The sequence below is a fragment of the Odocoileus virginianus genome, chromosome 17 (genome assembly GCF_023699985.2).
Source record: "Odocoileus virginianus isolate 20LAN1187 ecotype Illinois chromosome 17, Ovbor_1.2, whole genome shotgun sequence".
Lineage (NCBI taxonomy): Eukaryota > Metazoa > Chordata > Mammalia > Artiodactyla > Cervidae > Odocoileus > Odocoileus virginianus.
Window position 1 is genome coordinate 14,102,738 of NC_069690.1, and position 21,859 is coordinate 14,124,596.

General features: G+C 37.9%; 1 protein-coding gene across 4 annotated transcripts in view; it reads left to right on the top strand.

Annotated features, from left to right (window-relative positions):
* The window catches only part of CCT6B (chaperonin containing TCP1 subunit 6B), a 35,299-nt gene extending 17,290 nt beyond the window's left edge, over positions 1-18,009 (top strand). For all 4 annotated transcript variants that reach the window (XM_070478691.1, XM_070478694.1, XM_070478695.1 and 1 more), the window contains 7 exons: positions 5,690-5,772; positions 6,296-6,392; positions 6,822-6,969; positions 13,321-13,454; positions 15,211-15,313; positions 17,234-17,306; positions 17,810-18,009. In XM_070478691.1, coding sequence (XP_070334792.1) covers positions 5,690-5,772; positions 6,296-6,392; positions 6,822-6,969; positions 13,321-13,454; positions 15,211-15,313; positions 17,234-17,306; positions 17,810-17,882 — 711 coding nt within the window. In that variant the 3' untranslated portion in view covers positions 17,883-18,009. The remainder of the gene's footprint in view (positions 1-5,689; positions 5,773-6,295; positions 6,393-6,821; positions 6,970-13,320; positions 13,455-15,210; positions 15,314-17,233; positions 17,307-17,809) is intronic.
* The last annotated feature ends 3,850 nt before the right edge of the window (positions 18,010-21,859 follow it).

A 21,859-nucleotide genomic window follows, 5' to 3' on the forward strand; every position in this document is an offset into this window, starting at 1 on the left:
ACTTATTTCACTGAATGTAATATTCTTTTGGTCCATCCATGTTGCTACAGATGGCAGTATTTCATTCTTTTTTATGGCTCAGTAATATTTCATTGCATATATATACCACAATTTTATCCATTCATCTGTTGATGGGAATTTGGGTTGCTACCATGTCTTGGCTATTGTAAATAGTGCTGCTGTGAACATTTGGGTACATGTATTTTTTTGAATTAGTGTTTTCTGGAAATATACCCAGAAGTGGATGTATCCTTTTATAATTCTGTGTCACAAAATTTGAAGGATGGATAAAATACTTCTGCTATGTATCAAAATAAAGGTCTTGAAGCTTTTGTGTAATTGAGTTGCAAGCTAACATAGCTACTTTTTTTCATGGAATGCCATTTTTACTTGAAAGACTGACTAACAGGATGGTTATTTAGACATGGGTATTTGGTAGGTTTTTCTCAAAAATGACTGAAACAGTCTTGCCACTTCAAGGAAATAGACAGTATGTATTGGCATTAATAAATTTGAGCTCTCAAACAAAAGTTAGAATTTTGGAAAACTTGTATCTGTCACTTTGAGCTTGACAGCTTTCCAATACTTGAAAGATTCTTCTGATAATATTAGTGATGACATTAGCAAATGCGATATTTTTGATGTTGTATAACCATGAAAATTCTTAAAGAGCTTGGAACACCAGATCACCTTACCTGTCTCCTGAGAAACCTGTATGTGATTCAAGAAGTGACAGTTAGAACCTTACATGGAACAACAGACTGGTTCAAATTTGGGAAAGGAGTATGACATGGCTGTCTAATATCACCCTATTTATTTAACTTATATGCAGAGAACATCATGCAGAATGCCAGGCTGGATGAATCACCAGCTGGACTCAAGATTGTCAGGAGAAATATCAACAACCTCAGATATGCAGATGATATCTCTTTAATTGCAGAAAGTGAAGAGGACCTAAAGACCCTCTTGACGAGGGTGCAAGAGGAGAGTGAAAGAGCTGGCTTAAAACTCAACATTCAAAAAACTAAGATCATGGCATCTGGTCCCATCACTTCATGGCAAATAGATGGGGAAACAATGGAAGCAGTGAGAAACTTTATTTTCTTGGACTCCAAAATCACTGTGGACGGTGATTGCAGCCATGAAATTAAAAGATGCTTGCTCTTTGAAAGGAAAGCTCTGAAAACCTAGAAAGCATATTGAAAAGTAGAGACATCACCTTGCTAAAAAAGGTCCATGTAGTCAAAGCTATGGTTTTTCCAGTAGTCATGTATGGATGTGAGAGTTGGACCATGAAGAAGGCTGAGCTCTGAAAAATTGATGCCTTTGAACTGTGGTGCTAGAGAAGACCCTTGAGAGGCTTCTAGTGACTGACCTGAACTGAATGATTTTGTTTTCAAGGGATTAATAAATATTTCAAAATGTCAATTTAAACTTTAGTCAGTTAAGTCAAGTCGCTCAGTCGTATCCGACTCTTTGCGACCCCATGGACTGCAGCACAATAGGCTTCTCAGTCCATCACCAGCTCCTGAAGCTTACTCAAACTCATGTCCATCAAGTGAGTGATGCCATCCAACGATCTCATCCTCTGTCGTCCCCTTCTCCTCCCACCTTCAATCTTTCCCAGCATCAGGGACTTTTCAAATGAGTCAGTTCTTCTCATCAGGTGGCCAAAATATTGGAGTTTCAGCTTTAACATCAGTCCTTCCAATGAACACTCAGAACTACTCTCCTTTAGGATTGACTGGTTGGATCTCCTTGCAGTCCCAGGGACTCTCAAGAGACTTCTCCAACACCACAGTTCAAAAGCATCAATTCTTTGGCGCTCAGCTTTCCTTATGGTCCAACTCTCACATCCATACGTGACTACTGGAAAAACCATAGCTTTGACTAGACGGACCTTTGTTGGCAAAGTAACGTCTCTGCTTTTTAACATGCAGTCTAGGTTGGTCATAGCTTTTCTTCCAAGGAGCAGCGTCTTTTTATTTCATGGCTGCAGTCACCATCCACAGTGATTTTGGAGTCCAAAAAAATAAAGTCTCACTGTTTCCATTGTTTCCCCATCTATTTACCATGAAGTGATGGGACTGGATGTCATGATCTTAGTTTTCTGAATGTTGAGTTTTAAGCCAACTTTTTCACTATCCTCTTTGACTTTCATCAAGAGGCTCTTTAGTTCTTCTTCACTTTTCTGCCATAAGGGTGGTGTCATCTGCATATCTGAGGTTATTGATATTCCTCCCGGCAGTCTTGATTCCAGCTTGTGCTTCATTCAGCCCGGCATTTTGCATGATGTACTCTGCATATAAGTTAAATAAGCAGGGTGACAATATATAGCTTTGATGTATTCCTTTCCTGATTTGGAACCAGTCTGTTGTTCCATGTCCAGTTCTAACTGTTGCTTCTTGACCTGCATACAGATTTCTCAGGAGGCAGGTCAGGTAGTCTGGTATTCCTATCTCTTGAAGAATTTTCCAGTTTGTTGTGATCCACACAAAGGCTTTGGCATAGTCAATAAAGCAAAAGTAGATGTTTTTCTGGAGCTCTCTTGCTTTTTCCATGGTCCAGGGGGTGTTGGCAATTTGATCTCTGGTTCCTCTGCCCTTTCTAAATCCAGCTTGAACATCTGGAAGTTCATGGTTCACGTACTGTTGAAGCCTGGCTTGGAGAATTTTGACCATTACTTTGCTCGAATGTGAGATGAATGCAACTGTGTGGTAGTTTGAACATTCTTTGGCATTGCCTTTCTTTGGGATTGGAATGAAAACTGACCTTTTCCAGTCCTGTGGACACTGCTGAGCTTTCCAGATTTGCTGGCATGTTGAGTGCACCACTTTCACAGCATCATCTTTCAGGATTTGAAATAGCTCAACTGGAATTCCATCCCCTCCACTAGCTTTGTTGGTAGTGATGCTTCCTAGGGCCCACTTGACTTTGCATTCCAGGATGTCTGGCTCTAGGTGAGTGATCACACCATCGTCGTTATCTGGGTCATGAAGATCTTTTTTGTATAGTTCTTCTGTGTATTCTTGCCGCCTCTTCTTAATATCTTCTGCTTCCGTTAGGTCCATACCATTTGTATCCTTTATTGAGCCCATCTTGCATGAAATGTTCCCTTGGTATCTCTAATTTTCTTTAAGAGGTCTCTAGTCTTTCCCATTCTGTTGTTTTCCTCTATTTCTTTGCATTCATCACTGAGGAAGGCTTTCTTATCTCTCCTTGCTATTCCTTGGAACTCTGCATTCAAGTGGGTATATCTTTCCTTTTCTCCTTTGCTTTTCGCTTCTCTTCTTTTCTCAGCTATTTGTAAGACCTCCTCAGACAACCATTTTGCCTTATTGCATTTGTTTTTCTTGGGGATGGTCTTGATCACTGCGTCCTGTACAGTGTCACAAACCTCTGTCCATAGTTCTTCAGGCACTCTTGTCTATCAGATCTAATTCCTTGAATCTGTCTGTCACTTCCACTGTGTAATTGTAAGGGATTTGATTTAGGCCATACCTGAATGGTCTAGTGGTTTTCCCTACTTTCTTCAATTTAAGTCTGAATGTGGCGATAAGGAATTCATGATCTGAGCCACAGTCAGTTCCCGGTCTTGTTTTGCTGACTGTACAAAGCTTCTCCATCTTTGGCTGCAAAGAATATAATCAATCTGATTTCAGCATTGACCCTCTGGTGATGTCCATGTGTAGAGTCTTGTGTTGTTGGAAGAGGGTGTTTGCTATGACCTGTGCGTTCTCTTGGCAAAACCCTGTCAGCCTTTGCCCTGCTTCAGTTTGTACTCCAAGGGCAAATTTGCCTGTTATTCGAGGTAGCTCTTGACTTCCTACTTTTGCATTCCAGTCACCTATAATGAAAAGGACATCTTTTTTGGGTGTTAGTTCTAGAAGGTCTTGTAGGTCTTCACAGAACCATTCAGATTCATATTCTTCAGCATTACTGGTCGGGGCATAGACTTGGATTACCGTGATATTCAGTGGTTTGCCTTGGAAACAAAGAGAGATCATCCTGTTGTTTTTGAGATTGCATCCAAGTACTGCATTTCAGACTCTTCTGTTGACTATGAGGGCTACTCCATTTTTTCTAAGGAATTCTTGCCCACAGTAGTAGATATCATGGTCATCTGAGTTATATTCACTCATTTCAGTTCATTTTAGTTCATTGATTCCTAAAATGTCGATGTTCCCTCTTGCCATCTCCTGTTTGATCACTTCTAATTTGCCTTGATTCATGGACCTAACATTCCAGGTTCCTATGCAACATTGCTCTTTATAGCATTGGACTTTACTTCCATCAGCAGTCACATCCACAGCTGGGTGTTGTTTTTGCTTTGGCTCTGTCATTTCATTCTTTCTGGAGTTATTTCTCCACTGATCTTCAGTAGCATGTTGGACACCTACTGACTCAGAGAGTTCATCTTTCAGTGTCTTATCTTTTTGCCTTTTCATACTGTTCATGTTCTGAAAGCAAGAATACTGAAGTGGTTTGCCATTCCCTTCTCCAGTGGACCACGTTTTGTCAGAACTCTCCACCATGACCCATCTGTCTTGGATTGCCCTACACAGCATGGCTCATATCATTGAGTTAGACAAGGCTGTGGTCCATGTGATCAGTTTGATTAGTTTTCTGTGATTGTGGTTTTCATTCTGTTTGCCCTCTGATGGAGAAGGATGGACGCTTCTGATGCGAGAGACTGACTAAAGGGGAAACTGGATCTTGTTCTAATGGGTGGGGCCATGCTCAGTAAATCTTTCATCCAATTTCTGGTTTTGGGCAGGGCCGTGTTCCCTCCTTGAGGCCAAATTATGGTCGAGGTAATAAAGCTAATGGTAATGAAGGTAAATCTCCTTCAAAAGATCTGGTGGAGGCTCTGCTGCGCTCCCCGCCCCCGACCCTGCTGTAGACCCCCACCAGCCCATCCTCTGCTGGAGCCTCCTGGACACTTAGGGGCGAGTCTGAGTTAGTCTCCTGTGGGGCCACTGCTCCTTTGTCCTGGGTCCTGGTGCGCACACGGTTTTGTGTGTGCCCTACTAGAGTCTCTATCCCCAGTCCTGTGTAAGTTCTGGCTGCTCTCTGCTGGGGTTAATGGTGATCTCTTCCAAGAGGGCTTATGCCATACCCAGGTCTGCTGCCCCCAGAGCCCCTGCCCCTGCGTCAGGCCACTGCTGACCTGTACCCCCGCAGGAAACATTCAGACACTCAAAGGCAGGCTCAGTCTCTGCACCAGGGGTCTCCTGGTGCACACAGAGGTTTTGTTTGAGCCCTCAGAGCGTCTCTGGTGGGTATGGGGTTTGATTCTAAATGTGATTTCGCCCCTCCTACCATCTTGCTGGGGCTTCTCCTTTGCCCTTGGACGTGGGATATCTTCTTTTGGTGGGATCCCACATTCTACTGTTGATGGTTGTTCAGCAGCGAGTTGTAATTTTGGAGTTCTTGCAGGAGAAGATGAGTGCATGTCCTTCTTCTCCGCCATCTTTCTTTTTTCCTTTTTTTTCCCATATTATAATTTTAACTTACAATATGATAAGTATTATAGATACAGATCACATAAACAAAAGCTCTTTGGGTTCTTAGTAATTTTTAAGATTGTGAAGCAGTGTTGAGACCAAAAAGTTTGAGATCTATTGGCTTAAAACATGCTTATAAAAAAAAAAACATGCTTATAACTTTTATGCTAATTTGATTATAGGGAATTGATCCATTTTCCTTAGACGCTCTTGCAAAACATGGCATTTTAGCTCTTCGTAGAGCAAAAAGAAGAAACATGGAAAGGTAAGCTTGCTGATAATTATGTATCTTAAGTTTTTTTATAGATTAAATTGAAATTATCCTGTGTGTATTCCTTTTAGCTTTTATGTCAGTGTTGTTGAACAAAAAGTAGCATTCAGTTCAGTTCAGTCGCTCAGTCATGTCTGGCTCTTTGTGACCCCATGGACTGCAGCACGCCAGGCATCCCTGTCCATCACCAACTCCTGGAGTTTACCCAAACTCATGTCCACTGAGTTGGTGATGCCATCCAACCATCAGGTAGTAGCATACATATTTCAAAATTTTTTCTTAGCTTCAGTAAATAATGGAACTGTTAAAAAAAATAATGGAAGTGTTAAAAATCAAGATTGTTAATACATCTCAACTTTTTCTCATCAGAACCTCAGAAGGTTTTCATCTTAAAACAGATTTGAAAAGAATATAATGACAATGCAGGCTTCTGTGTTAGATTATATTTTTCACCTTGAACAAATTAGTCTGTATATTTTTCATAACCAAAGCTATGGTGTCATATATGTAATTTCAGACTCTCTCTTGCTTGTGGTGGAGTGGCTGTGAATTCTGTTGAAGACCTCAGTGTAGACTGCTTGGGATATGCTGGTCTTGTATATGAGCACACATTAGTGAGTATTTCTGCGGGCAGTGGTTATAATGTGAATAGCAGACTTTCAAATATAACTTAACTGCTTTAACACATATTTGGTTAATGCTGTGTGATGTGCTCAGTTGCTTGAGTTGTGTCCGATGCTTTGTGACCCTGTGGACCTCAGCCCGCCAGGCTCCAATGTCCATGGGATTTTCCAGGAATCCTGGAGTGGGTTGCCATGCCTTCCTCCAGGGGATCTTCCCAGCCCAGGGATTGGACCCATGTTTCCTGTGGCTCTTGCATCGCAGGCAGATTCTTTACCTGCTGAGCCATCAGGGAAGCCCACATTTAGTTATACTTGATAAGAAAAATTTGTATAAAATTTGGGTTCTGATAGTATCCACTGGGCCTTGATTTCATAATGGCTTTGCGTATTAAAGTTGTATCTCCTTGTATTACCCTTTAGGGTGAGGAAAAATACACTTTTATTGAGGACTGCATTAACCCTCGCTCTGTCACCTTGTTGGTTAAGGGACCAAATAAGCATACTCTCACACAAATCAAGGATGCTGTAAGGGATGGACTTCGTGCCATCAAAAATGCCATTGAAGATGGTAAGCTCTCTTTTGTGATAGACATGAACCTCACATATTTTTAAAGTAGTAATTTTTCTATTACAGGATGCATAGTATTTTAAAAGATATGAATGATTACTATTCTCTTATTTCACTTAGGACTGTTTACAGTGAAGTTTTCTCCTTCGGGATAGTCTTTCCTATAGTTTATTTAACTAAAACAATTTTTTGGACTGTGCTGGGTCTTTGTCTAGTTGCAGCGAGCAGGGGCTGCTCTTCACTGCGTTGCACAGGGCTTCTCATTGTGTTGGCCTCTCCTGTTGTGGAACACAGGCTGTAGGCGCACAGGTTCAGTACTTGTGGCACATGGGCCCTAGAGCTTGCAGGCTTGTAGTTGTGGCTCCGCAGTTCTGGCTCCCAGGCTGTAGAGTGTGGACTCAGTAGTGGCGTACGGCCTTAGTTGCTTCGTAGCATGTGGAATCTTTCCGGGCCAGCCTTGGAACCCATGTCCCCTGCATTGGCAGGCAGATTCTTATCCACTGGACCACCGGGGACATACTGAAATATTCTGAATAGCTTGCTGCCTTTTTAATTAACTTCTATTTATTAAATGAAAAAACTGATTTAATATTATAGTATCATTTTTTATTTTTAGAAATTTATTTTTAAAACAGTGAAAATGCTTTTACAGCTTAGGACCCGTTCCATTTCCTCAGTGCAGTATAATTTTAAGAAAGATTAGGAAAGAATATTTATTGACAATTTATTACCAGCTTCCTTCTAAAAGGAGTTAGGGTTAGATAATTCAGTAACACACTGTGTAAGTGAGAATAGTAAACACATCATGAAAAAATGCTCAACATCACTATTCATTAGGGAAATGAAAATCAGGACCACCAAGAGATACTCTTTCATGGTGATTAGGATGGCAATAATCAAAAACCTGGATAATAATGAACATTGATGAAAATGTGGAGAAATTGGAACCCTCATACGTTGCTGGTGGGAACTGTTGGAAAATAGGCAGTTCCTCAAAGATTAAATGTAGAGTTACTCTATGACCAGCACATCAGCTCTTAACGTGTGTACAAGTGAGGTAAAAACGTATGTCCACACCAAAAATACACATGAATGTTCATAGTAGCCAGCCAGTGGAGACAGTCCAAATATCCATGAGCTGATGAATAGATATATAAAATGTGGTATGTCTGTACAATGGAGTATTATAAAGGAATAAATACTGATATATGCTACAATATTGATGACCTTGAAAACATTCTATAATGTAAAAGAATCTAGGCACAAAAGTCTATGTGTTATATGATTCCAGAAAAGGCAAAGCCATAAGAAGTTGATTAGTAGTTGTGATTGTCAGGGGCTGGGGGAAGGGGAAATTGGGAATGATTGCTAGTGGGTACAGGGTATTTTTAGGAAAATATTTTGGGATTAGAATGGTGATGGTTGCACAGTCATGTGAATATAGAAAACTACACACTTTTTTTGGCTGCATAGCATAGAATTTGGGATTCCTTAACCAGGGATCGAGCCCATGCCACCTGTGGTGGAAGTGTAGAGTCTTAGCCACTGCACCAGTGTAAAAATTTTATGAATTTTATTGTGTGTGAGTTGTATCTCAAAAAATAGAGTAACTCTATAAACAATACATCAGATTTGTCTGATAAGCAAAAACATAAATGTGAAATAATGGTAAAACAGAAGCTGAGATGGAAAATTAGAACCAATGAAAAGAGAATATGGATATAGCAAACATAATAGTCACTGTAATATTTAATCTGCCAGAACATAGAGATACAATCAACTATATAGGTTTCATTATTGAAAAGGAGAAATCACAGCAGTTCCTAAATTAAAAAAATGTGGGAGTTGGTATGAGCGCCTACTTCTTATAGTCACTTTTGATGAAAGCTAGTAGTATTTTTTCAAGAAGATAAACATATGATTCAGCATGAAGGCTTTGGTAGTTCAACCTGGTTCTTAGGATTTAGAATACCAAAAAAATGGAATATTTTTAAAAATCACTTCAACCTCTTAGTTTTTTAAGAAATAATTTATCTAGGTAATTGACATATTATGAACTACACATGTTTAAAGTATACAGCCATGAAACAGTCCCCTCAGTCAAGATAATGAATATACTTATCACCCCGAAAAGTTACCTCATTGCCCCTTGGTAATCCTTCCTTCCTCCTCTCCCTGTGTCACCCTGCCTGTAGGCAACCTCCTGGGTACAACAGGAAGTCAGCTTTCTGTTGCTATAGATTCGTTTGCATTTTTTAGACTCTTGTATGAATGGAATAATACACTGTGTATTTTTTTTTTGCTTGGCTTCTTTTACTCAACGTAATTGTTATAAATTAATTAGTATTATTATATTGATCAGAGTTCATTCATTTTATTGCTAGATAGTATTCCATTATGTGAATATACTACAGTTTATTTCATCAGATTCACCTATTGATGAACATTTGGTTGTTTACAGTTCTTGGCTATAGCAAATAAAGTTGTTGTGAACCTTTGTATACAAGTCTTTGTATGGACGTATGCTTTCATTTGCCTTGGGTAAATGGCTAGGAAAGCAGTACTATGTTTAACTTTTTAGAAATTGCTCAACTGTTTTGTCACAGACTGTTTTACATTCCTGTTAGTTGTTCTGTATCCTTACCAGTAGTACTGGGTATGGTCAGTCATGTTAACTTTAGCCATTCTACAATTTAAAAAACCAAGCTGTAATTTTAATTTGCAATTTCTTAATGATCATTGATGTTAAGCATCTTTTCATGTGCTTACTTGCTATCCATATCTTTGGTGAAGTTTCTGTTCAAATCTTTTGCCCTTTTAAAAATTGGGTTGTTTGTTTTCTTGTTGTTGAGCTTGAGAGTTCTTTATGTATTCTGAATACAAATACCTTTTCAGATGTATGATCTGTAAATATTTTCTGCTACTCTGTAGTTTGTTCTGTTATTCTCTTAACAGTGTATTTCAAAGAAGAATTCTTAATTTTGATGAAGTACAATTTATCAGTTTTTCTTTCATGGATTATGCTTTTGGGTGATATCTAAAAAATCTTTACCTACCCAAGGTCGCAAAATTTTTCTTTTAGAACTGCTGGTCCTAGGTTTGTGCAGTCTCTACCACCATCTATCACAGAACATCTTTCATCTTGCAAAACTGAAACTCTGTACCCGTGAAGCAATAACTTTCCATTCTCTTCTCTCTCAAGCCCCTAGAGACCACCATTCTACATTCTATCTTTATGAATGTGACTGTTCTATGTACTTCATATGAATGGAATCATACAGTATTTGTCCTTTTGTCAATGGCTGTTTTGCTGAGTATAATGTCTTCAGGGTTCATCCATGTTATATTAAATTTCCTATTATGATTATAATATAATTTAATATATATAATAATATAATATAAGTTTCCTGTTATAATTATATTCAAAATTTCCTTCCTTTTAAGGCTGAATAATATTCCATTAAAGATATATACCACATTTTATTTATCCATTCTTTGTTTTTTTCTTGGCCACAGCTTGTGACTTGAGGGATCTTAGTTCCCCAACAGGGATTGAACCTGTGACTGAAGTCCTAACCACTGGACTGCCAGGGAATTCCCTATCCCCTCATCTGCACTGGCAGGCAGACTCTTCCCTGAGCCCACCAGGGAAGCCCTGGAGTTTTCTTCATGGGAAGATTTTAAGCACAAATTCAATGTCTTTTATAGATACAGGACTATTCAGGTTGTCTGTTTTTCTTGAGTGAGCTTTAGTACTTTGTGTCTTTCAAGAAATTTGTCCACTTCATCTAAGTTAAGATCATACTGCCATGAACTAAGTCTGATTTGCTGCCTATTTTTGGTAGATAAAGTTAGGTTATAACATAGATGCCCCCATTTGTTTATGTATTGTCTGTGACATTGTGCTATCCTAGCAGAATCAAATAGTTGCATAAGAGATGGCATGGCCTACAGAGCCTAAAATATTCATTACCTGGCCTTTTGCAGAGAGTTTGGTAACCCCTGGTCTTTGTTTTCAAATTTACTGACATAAACTTGTTTGTAATATTACTTTATTATGCCTTTAATAACTGTAGAATCCATAGTGACAGATTTCTACACTGTTCTCATTTCATTTCATGGATCATTTTTATTTCATTGATTTCCACTTTGATCTTTACTGTTTTCCTTTTCTGCTTACATTAGTTTTCATTTGTTCTTCATTGGTTTGAGACCTTTGTGCTTTTCTAATATGGGTGTTTAGTGATGTAAATTTCTCTTCAGTTACTGCGTTAGTGGCATCCCACACATATTGGTACGTTGTGTTTTTACAGGAGAATGGGATCTGGGAAGTTTTCAAAGCTACTGGTAATGTTCTGTTTCTTAAACTGAGTGGTAGGTACATGGGTACATTTATTTGTACATTTATTCTTTATATATTATACATGTAAATACTCTTTTGTGTTTATTCAGTATTTAACAAGGAGCTTTTAGAAAGTGTGAATGGGAGGTGAGTCTGTAATTACCTTGTGGGTAGACAATTCTCTTGAGCAGTTATGTTGTACAATGAAGCAGAGAAAGGGGGTTGTAATTAAAGAATGATGTAGGATAAAAGGAGAGAGTCTCTTTGTGTTGTTTGTTTTTTATTTTTTATTTTTTTTTGTGTTGTTTATTTTAAACATGGATGATTCCAAAGCAAGTTTACTAATTCAGAGAAGAGTAAATAAACTTTATAAAACCATACTAGCAGGTGTAAGAGTTATATCCTCAAGTGAAAATTGATGTGTTTAACCAGAGCTTTTGCCTTAGAATAATAACACATAATTTTTTTCTTAAACAGTTTGAGTCTGCTTATACAAGGAAGCAAATACTTCCTTGAGTTCTGAGAATTTCATACCAAAAACTATGACCAGTTTATGTTGGCCTAGCATTTTTTTCAAATCAAATGCTGTTATTAGTGGTCTGCAACCATAAATTTTAGGTAACTACATTTTAAGTGCAGTCATAAAGGAGAAGGATGAAGGTATGTCTGCTCTTATAAACAATGAAATAAGCTGTTTGTAGCCAGCTGTTACCTGTTCAGTTCAGTCCAGTCACTCAATCATGTCCGACTCTTTGCAACCCCATGGACTGCAGCACGCCAGGCCTCACTGTCCATCACCCGCTCCCGAAGTTTACTCAGACTCATATCCATTGAATTGGTGATGCCATCTAACCATCTCATCCTCTGTCGTCCCCTTCTCCTCCTGCCTTCAATCTTTCCCAGCATCAGGGTCTTTTCAAATGAGTCACTTCTTCGAATCTGGTGGCCAAAGTAGTGGAGCTTCATTCAGCTTCAGCATCAGTCCTTCCAATGAATATTCAGGACTGACTTCCTTTAGGATTGACTGGTTGAATCTCCTTGCAGTCCAGGGGACTCTCAAGAGTCTTCTCCAACACCACAGTTCAAAAGCATCAAGTCTTTGGTGCTCAGTTTTCTTTATAGTCCAATTCTCACATCCATATTTGGCTACTGGGAAAACCATAGCTTTGACTAGACAGAGGTTTGTTCGCAAAGTAATGTCTCTGCTTTTTAATATGCTGTCTAGGTTGGTCATAAATTTTCTTCCAAGGAGCAAGCGTCTTTTAATTTCATGGCTGCAGTCACCATCTGCAGTGATTTTGCAGCCCCCTGAAATAAAGTCTGTCACTGTTTCCACTGTTCTCCCATCTATTTGCCATGAAGTGATGGGACCAGATGCCATGATCTTAGTTTTTTGAATGTTGAGTTTTAAGTCAACTTTTTCACTCTCCTCTTTCACTTTCATCAAGAAGCTCTTTAGTTCTTCATCACTTTCTGCCATAAGAGTGGTGTCATCTGCCTATCTGAGGTTACTGACATTTCTCCTGGCAGTTTTGATTCTAGCTTGTTCTTCATCCACCCTGGCATTTCTCATGATGTACTCTGCATATAAGTTAAATAAGCAGGGTGACGATATACAGCCTTGACGTACTCCTTTTCCTATTTGGAACCAGTCTGTTGTTCCATGTCCAGTTCTAGCTGTTGCTTCCTGACCTGCATACAGGTTTCTCAGGAGGCAGGTAAGGTGGTCTGGTATTCCCATCTCTTGAAGAATTTTCCACAGTTTGTTGTGATCCACACAGTCAAAGACTTTGGCATAGCACATCTGTACTGTGCTTAATTATTTAATGATATATAATTTTAGGATCTTTCATAAGACATCTGAGTAATCACTGAACTGTGTGACTTATTTCTCTCTGTATTTAAATACACTTTAGATGCAGGCAAGATAATAGAACATGAATGTCTAGTTGCATTTTCCTGTTTCTTCTGTATGGTATGTCTTGCCAATCATTTTTCCCCCCCAATAGGTTGTGTTGTTCCAGGAGCAGGTGCTGTTGAAGTGGCAATAGCTGAAGCTCTAGTTACATACAAGCACACGATACAAGGAAGAGCTCGTCTTGGAGTCCAAGCTTTTGCTGATGCTTTACTCATTATCCCTAAGGTACAACTGTCCTAGTGGCCAAAGAACAATTGGTTGGACGTAAGATGTGTAATTAAATTGCCCATATTAGGTATCACAGTAGTATAGAAAGATAGGTGTTTACTTGTATTTCCCCACATAGTTTTAGCTGAAGCAGGGAAGTTTTTAGTATAATAGCTCTGAATGCTTGTAGGAGTTTCATGAAATGGCTAAATTACTACTTTGCTTCCATCTCTGAGCTCCAAAATTTGAAGTTAACTCCAAAAATTTCTTTCAAAAATACTTCATGATTAATCATAATAAAGAAGTTTAGAATGTAAAATTTAATTAGATTTTGAGTAGATCTTTATTTTGTTGGTGGTATCCAAAGTACGAGCACTTTAAATTATGGGAAGTGAGAACTTTTGGCTGTTTAGCACTTCCAAATACAGTACTAGAAAAGGAGAGAAACCAGTTTTGTTTTTTTTTTTCCTCCTTTGTGTCAACAGAAGGACAGAGAACTACCATTTTTTTCCCCTTTGCCTTAATTTGTTTGTGAACCACTTGGAAACACAGAAAACTATTTCAAATATGCTATTACCATGATTTAAAACATTACTAAAATACTAGCAAAATCTCTTTGATAATTGCTTTAAAATTATTCATAATTTGTTGCATTTTTGTGAATTAGATATCCATTGTTTTCTTTCTCTGAAGAGGCAAAGTCTGTAATAGTTGCAGCACGTTGATAAATTTGAGTATACATTGAGTGGTACCTTTTTAGTCACGTGCTGTTGGTTTAGGACCACTTGGAAATGAACTTGGCTTGGAGTGCAGGTATCTCCATCTCTGCTGCTACAAGTCGTGACTCCTCATGTGAACAAAGGGCACAGATACGCTACAAATAAGCAGATTTCCTTTAGCAAATGCTCAGGAAAACCCAGAAAATGTGTGGCTAGAAGGACCAAGCAAACGACAATACCTTTCTACTTCTTTCCATTAAAAAAAAAATCTTTTGCAAGGAGTTGTTATGGGGATGGACCTCTTCAAGGGCCCTTGTCTAATACTGGGAAATGAATTGTCCGAGGAGACACATGTACTGACAAAGCAAACGACTGTATTGGGAAGGAGTGATCAAGCAGAAAGCAGAGTATGGGAACCCAGGAGAACTGCTCTTCCTCTTGACTCAGTCTTGGGTTTCTGGTGCTGGGGTTAGTTCCCAGGTTGTCTGTGGCCAGTCGTCTTGCTTGTGCTCCTGTTTGGTCCAGCCCAGGGCCCTCTCCTGGTGGGCGTGCACATCTCTCAGTCAAGATGGATTCTAACGCGAGAGTTTCTGGGAGGTTGTCAGGACATAGAGTGGGCTGGTGTGTCATCCCTCTTTCTGGCCCCTCCCAGAGTCTCCTGATTGGTCTTGGAGGTACCTTGTCAGGTCCCTCTTCTCTGTCAGGACCTCCTGTTGTGAGACAGCTTATGCAAGTGGTTATTTTTATGCCTGGCCAGGGTGGGTGGTTTTAGTCCTTAACAGAGGGAAATTAATTTAGCAGGATGGGGTTGGGGAAACTGTCTTCAGAGTTTAGTGTGATGTACATAGGGGAAATGTTGAAGTGAATATAATAATTGCTAGGTACACAAAATAATTAAGTTTAGATTAAGAGTGAAATTCTTCAAAAGGTGATGATTACTACATTATGGGTGTGTTTTCACAAGACTGGAAAGCAGTGCCTCATTTTTTATCTGATATTCTCATACATATGAAGACATTCTATACATATATTTATTATTATTTTTATTCATACAGGTTCTTGCTCAGAATTCTGGTTATGACCTGCAGGAAACACTAGTAAAAGTTCAGGCTGAGCATTCAGATTCAAAACAACCAGTCGGCATAGATCTGAATACAGGTAAGACAGTGAAGAAAACTTAGCTGCTTAATAGAAAAAAGGTTATACTACAGTGACCCAAAATTTATAGTAAGGGGGGATGTGGAGGTTTGGATGACTTTTGTATATTTTTTTAAAATTATATTTATTTATTTATTTTTGGCCATACTGGCTCTTCATTGCTGTGAGGGCTCCCCCCCCCAGTTGTGAAGAGCAGGGGCTGCTCACTTTTGGTGGTGCTTGGTCTTCTCATTGTAGTGGCTTCTCTTGGCCCTAGGGTTTTCAGTTTTTATCAGTTGCAACACATGGGCTCAGTAGTTGCGGCTTCCAGGCTTGAGAGCACAAACTCGATAGTTAATGGCTCAGGAGCTTAGCTGCTCTCTGGCATGTGGGTTCTTCCTGGATCAGGTACTGAACCCATGTCTCCTGCATTGGCAGGCAGATTCTTTACCACTGAGCCACCAGGGAAGCACTGACTTTTATATTTAAAGATTGGGTGCCTTTAGTTTACTTTTGAACTTCTTAAAAGCAGATATTCACTCATTTAAGCAATAGTTATTGAGTGCTTGTTATTTGAGTAGGGATTCACACAGAACAACATAGACAAAAGTCCCTGCCCTTGTGAGCTTATGTTGCAGCAGGAAAAGATAGGCAGTAAATGATAAGCTTAATAAGTAAGTACCTTTAACATTTTTAAAGGCAGTAAATTATATGACAAAAATAAAGGAATAGTATAAGGATGATTGTGAATGTTGGAACAGGAGCATGGGGAGGGTGTTTTAATTTAAAGAGAGTGATCAGAGTAGGCCTCAGTGAGAATGCCTATTGAACAAAATCAAAGAAAATTAGGAAATTAGCTACATGGGAACTAGGGGAAGGATGTCCTAGGCCGAGGGAATAGTTGGTGGGAAAGCCAGTGTCTGGTGTTTTTTGAAGAGGAGATGGGAGATAGGAGAGGTGATAGAAGGTCAGATCACAAGAGGATATGTGGACCAGTGTGGGGAGTTTGACTTTCTGTGGTGGAACAGTGAGCAATTTTGAGCAGAGGTGTGACGTGGTCTGAATGTATTTAAAAGGATCACTTTTGCTATTCTGTGGTGAGGAGTCAACTGAACAACTGAAAGGAATTGCCATTGGCATTGGCTGCTTTGAAGAAGACTGTGTAGAGCAAGTTGTGGCTAGAGGTCAGCATTGAGTTCTGACAAGGTTAAGTTTGGAGTATCTGTTGACTTTAAAATAGACAGTTGGATGTACAAGTTTAAAGCTCAGGAAGGTGGCTCAGATTGGAGATGAAAACTTGGGAGTCGTCAGTGTGTGTGTGTGTGTGTGTGTGTGTGTGTATTTAACATTAAATCTTTTGTTTAATTTGGCTGTGTTGGGTCTTAGTAGCATTATGTGAGATCTTTCATTGCAGCACTCAGTCTTAGTTGCTCCATGGAATGTGGGATCTTAGTTCTCCGACCAGGGATCAGATCCCTGTCACCTGCAAGGCAGATTCCTAACCACTGGACCACCAGGGAAGTCCCAGAGTATATGTGTTTTACATCCAGTAGATTGAATGAGATAACCTAGGGAGTGAGTATAAAGAGAGAAGAAAAGAATCTGAGCCTTTGTGCACTCCAACATTAAGAGCTCAGGAGGAAGAGGAAGAACCAGCAAAACAGACAGTAAAGGAGCCGCTAGTGCAGAGGAGAAAAACCAGGCAAGTGCGGTATCCTGGAAGACAGGTGAAGGAAGAGCAGTGAGGAGGCTGTGGTCAGCTGTGCTAAATGCTGCTGATGGACGAGGCCTGAGACCCGACCTTTGGGTTTGACACCAGGGAGGCCATTGGTGACCTTGACAATAGTAGTTTTGGTGGTATATGAGATATTGTTAGAATACATAGTCAATGGTAACAGAATATGTCAAGATTGTAGTATTGAAATTGTTTTTGCTTTGCAGGTGAGCCAATGATAGCAGCAGATGCAGGAGTGTGGGATAATTATTGTGTAAAAAAACAACTTCTTCACTCTTGGTAAGTTTGTATTAATAAGAGAAAGACTTTTAGGGACATAATTGTTAACATTAAGATTTTTCTATTATTTTTTCCATGCTACAGTGGAAAATGGTGAAGTATATAAAAAGTCATGGTATCCAGTTATTAAAACTAGCTTCTGTCATTTTCCAGTCCCTTTTACATTTTAGTTCTAACTGTGTAAGTTATAGGAAATGTTAATCTTACTGTTTATTTGAGAGGGAAAGGAAGGAAGTTTACTGAAATAGTACCACATGCATAGTGGGAAAAAAATCAAATGATGTGCTAAAAATGAGCTCAGTTTTGCTGGAATATAAAATTAGGCTTCCACTTTATCAGCAAAGGAGATGGAATTATAATACAAGAGGTTTTATTTATAATGCCTTTGTCTTATCTCACACCAACATCTTTGCAGAGCAAAGTGCCGTTAGTAGCTGGAGATTTCTGGGGGGAAAGAAGAGTGGGTTGGTGAGTGTTACTCACCCTGTCATCTTTTCCCTCAGCACTGTGATCGCCACCAACATTCTCCTGGTTGATGAAATTATGCGAGCTGGTATGTCTTCTCTGAAAGGGTGACTGAGTTCAAAATCAACTCTTCTAGAAGCTGAGACTCAGCACATCTTACATCCAATTCCCATTATGGAGCCTGAGCCATTCTCAATTTTGGCACAATAAATGCAGTTTATATTTGTTGGTCTTAGAAGTCTCAAAAGTATTTCATCAAGGTATAAAGAACATAAGAAATATTTTCACAGGAAAGAAATATTGATGAAAATAGTTTTCCCTTTGAAGTTCTAACTCCCTACCCTTTATTGTATATATGATATTTTGATATAACAAGAAAAACATATTTGGTCTTTATCCCTGGTTCCTGGCACAAGATCTGCTAAAACCTTTGTAATTTCCTGAATAATGGGGGGTGATAGGAACATTTTTTATTATAATATTTAGTCTTGGTCCCTGGTTCCTAAGATCTTCTAAGACCCTTGAAATCTCTGGAGTTCATAAGGGTGCTTTTTGCATGCTAATGAGGTGAGTCTTGATGGGCCCCTAGATGGCTTCAGGCTGGGGCTGGTTACCAGCGGAACCAACCTTGTGATCAGAGGGTTAGGACTTTAAGCCTCCCTATCCTGGGAGGGAAGGGAAAAGGGCTAGAGATTGAGTTACTAATCAATTATACCTACATGATGAAGCTTCTGTAGACTAATCCCTGAACTGTGGGGTTTGGAGAGCCTCATAAAGAGCTTTTGGAGAGGTTGGTGAATATATCCATGTGCTGGGAGGGTGGTGCACGCCAACTCCATGAAGACCAAGCTCCTGTAGTCAGGACGCTTATGGACCTTGCCATATATACCTCTGCATCTGGCTGTTTATATTCTTTATAATATCCTTTGTAATAAACTGGTAAGTGTAAGTAAGTGTTTCCCTGAGTTTTGTGAGCGGCCATAGCAAATTATCAACCCTGAGATGGAGGGGATTATGGGAACGGAAGTTGGACAGGAGTGTGAGTAACATGTGGACCCACTGCTTGTTGCTTGGTGTCTGAGCTAGGGGGTGATATTGTGGAACTGAGCCCTTAGCCTTGGAGTCTGTGCCAAGTCTTGGTAGTTAGTGTCAGAATTGAATTGTAGGGCACTCAGTTGTGTCTGGAGAGCTAGAGAATTAGTTGGTGTGAGGAAACCCCCACACATTTGGTTTCAAATGTTGTGAGTAGAGGAAACAATTTTCCTTTAATATGCTATTGCAGTTTCCATAAAATATAATCTATTCTGATTCTTGCACCTTTTGGGCAACTTTTAATGAAGAAAATATGGAGCACAGGTTTTAGAGCACTCAAGTCAATTTCCAGTTTGTCAGAGGGTCTCAGGTAAAAATGTGTTGTTCTCTCAAAATTCCTCCAGTAACTTCCTGCTGCCACTCTTTCCTCTAATAAATATGACATCACTTTATGAGTATAGCTTTGCTTTACTAATCCCTGACAGTTCATTCTAAGTATGGTTTATTAGATTTTACCTTGCTCTTTGGTGTGTATGACCAGCAACTTACACACACACTGTTCTATTAATAGCTCTGGTAGCTCTCTCACTGGATGATTAGAAAGAACAAGTCTCATCTGGAAAGGTTGGGATTGTTGGCACCAACGCTGGGAAATTTTTTTTTTTTGGCTTTGAATATAGCTATTCTGTATCAGTATTACTGCAATCTCTTTCTTATTCAAAATACTAGAATTACTATATTATAGTTTTTATTATTTTAGTTAATGTCTATCCATGGATGCAAGTTGATGAGATTAAAATATGGCAGATGCATTAATGGAACATTGGCCTATTAGTGCATTTAGGGCAAAGTTCATTTAACCATTTGATGCCTTACTTAAAAGTGTGTGGTCTTATAGTCTGTTTTTCTCCCCCACTTAATGTGTTGTCAGTATCTTTCCAAGTTAATAGCTACACTTTTGAAATTTATGCGTTCATTCATCCATTCACTTCGTTTTAGCTGTTTCTGAGTATTCCAGTGTATACTATACTATACTGTATTTATATACTATACTATAATGTCTATACTATACTGTATGTCTATACTATAATGTATTTATACATCGATGTCTATACTATACTGTATTTATGTCTATACTATACTATACTGTCTATACTATATGTCTATACTATAATGTATTTATATATCTATACTATACTGTATTTATACTATATGTAAATACTATATATTATATATATAAAAATACTATATATAAAACTATATATAATATATATAAATATAAATAAATACTATATATACTATATAATATACTATATATTATATAATATATAAATAAATATATAAATAAATATAATTATAATATATATAAATATAATTAAAATATATAAGTGTATATATAAATATATTTATATATTTTATATAAATATAAATATATTTATATATAATATATAATAAATATATATTATATATAAATATATATAATATATAAAGTATATAAATATACTATATAAATATATTATATAAATTATATATTATACTATATAAATATAGTATATAAATATATTACTCATATAAATATGCTATATATATTATGTATATATAAATATAAATAAATACTATATATACTGTATATAGCATTTATACTAAATACTATAACGTATTTATACATCAATGGACCTTTTGATTATTTCTAATTTTACATCAGGGCTTCCCTGGTGGCTCAGTGGTAAAGAATCCTGCTTGCAATGAAGGAGACAAAGGTTCGATCCCTGAATCCTAAAGATTCCCTGGAGGAGGAGATGGCAACCACCTCCAGTATTCTTGTCTGGCAAACCCCATGGACTGAGGGACCTGGCGGTCTAGAGTCCATGGGGTTGCAAAAGATCTGGACACGACTTAGTGACTAAACAACAGCAGCAATTTTATATCATTTAAACATCATAGCATTGAATTTTTGTGTACATGTCTCCTTGGACACACATGTGAGAGTGCTTCTAGAGATTATACCTAGAAATGGAGCTGGAGTTTAGAGCTCTTCATCTTTATATTTACTAAGTGGTTATACCAGTTTACATTCTCCCCTCTTTAGTTCCATATCTCTACAACCTTGCCAAGTCTTGTTATTTTTAAACCTCAAATTTTTGACAATCTGAAGAATATAAAATTATATCCCCTCGTAACAGCAATTGCCTTGATTACTAGTGAAATTGAACATATTTTCATGAATATTTTGACCATTTTCAGTTCTATAACGTTATCTATTCATATTGTTGCCCATTTTATTTTTTTGGATTTGTTTTTCTGGTATTTGATTATCTGTCTATCTGTATTTCACAATATTTTCTCCCAGATTTAAACTTCTTCACTTTTGAAAAGTATACAAAAGAATTTGGTATACATGCTTTTATATATACTGAAATTTGTCATTTTTTCTTTTTAGTTTATATTTTTTGTGCTTCTACAAAAAATTCTTTACTGCTTCAATAATGTTTTCTTACATTTCATCAGTTTTTAAAGTTTAATCACATTTAGGCTTTTGATTCATCTGGAATTTATTTTTGTATTCTATTGTATATGTTATGGATCCATTTCTTCCCCGCCCCCCCCCCCCCATATTGTTAACCAAGTGTTCTTATACCTGCTGATTTGTGACTATATACCAGTATCCTTTGCATTCCATTTGACTGAATTATCTTTACTTGGATCTTTGTTTCTCATTTAAATATTTTGTTCCATTGGTCTAGTAGTTGTTATTACGTCAATACCATGTTGTTTTAATTCTTAAAACTTTATAAAAAGTCTTGATGTGTGGTAGGGTGAGTTTATCAGTCCCTTCTTTATTTTCTGCAAAATTGTTTTGGCTATTCCTAGATCTGTTTTCCCTCTTTTAGGATCAGCCTGTTATATATTGTATGTTTTCATTAGAATTTTAGAATTTCAATAACTTTATAGTTTATATCAGGTAGAAATATATGTATTCTTCCCACTCATAAATATTTTATATCACTTTGTATCTTACTAGTTCATTTTTTTTTAATTTTAGTAAATGTTTTAAA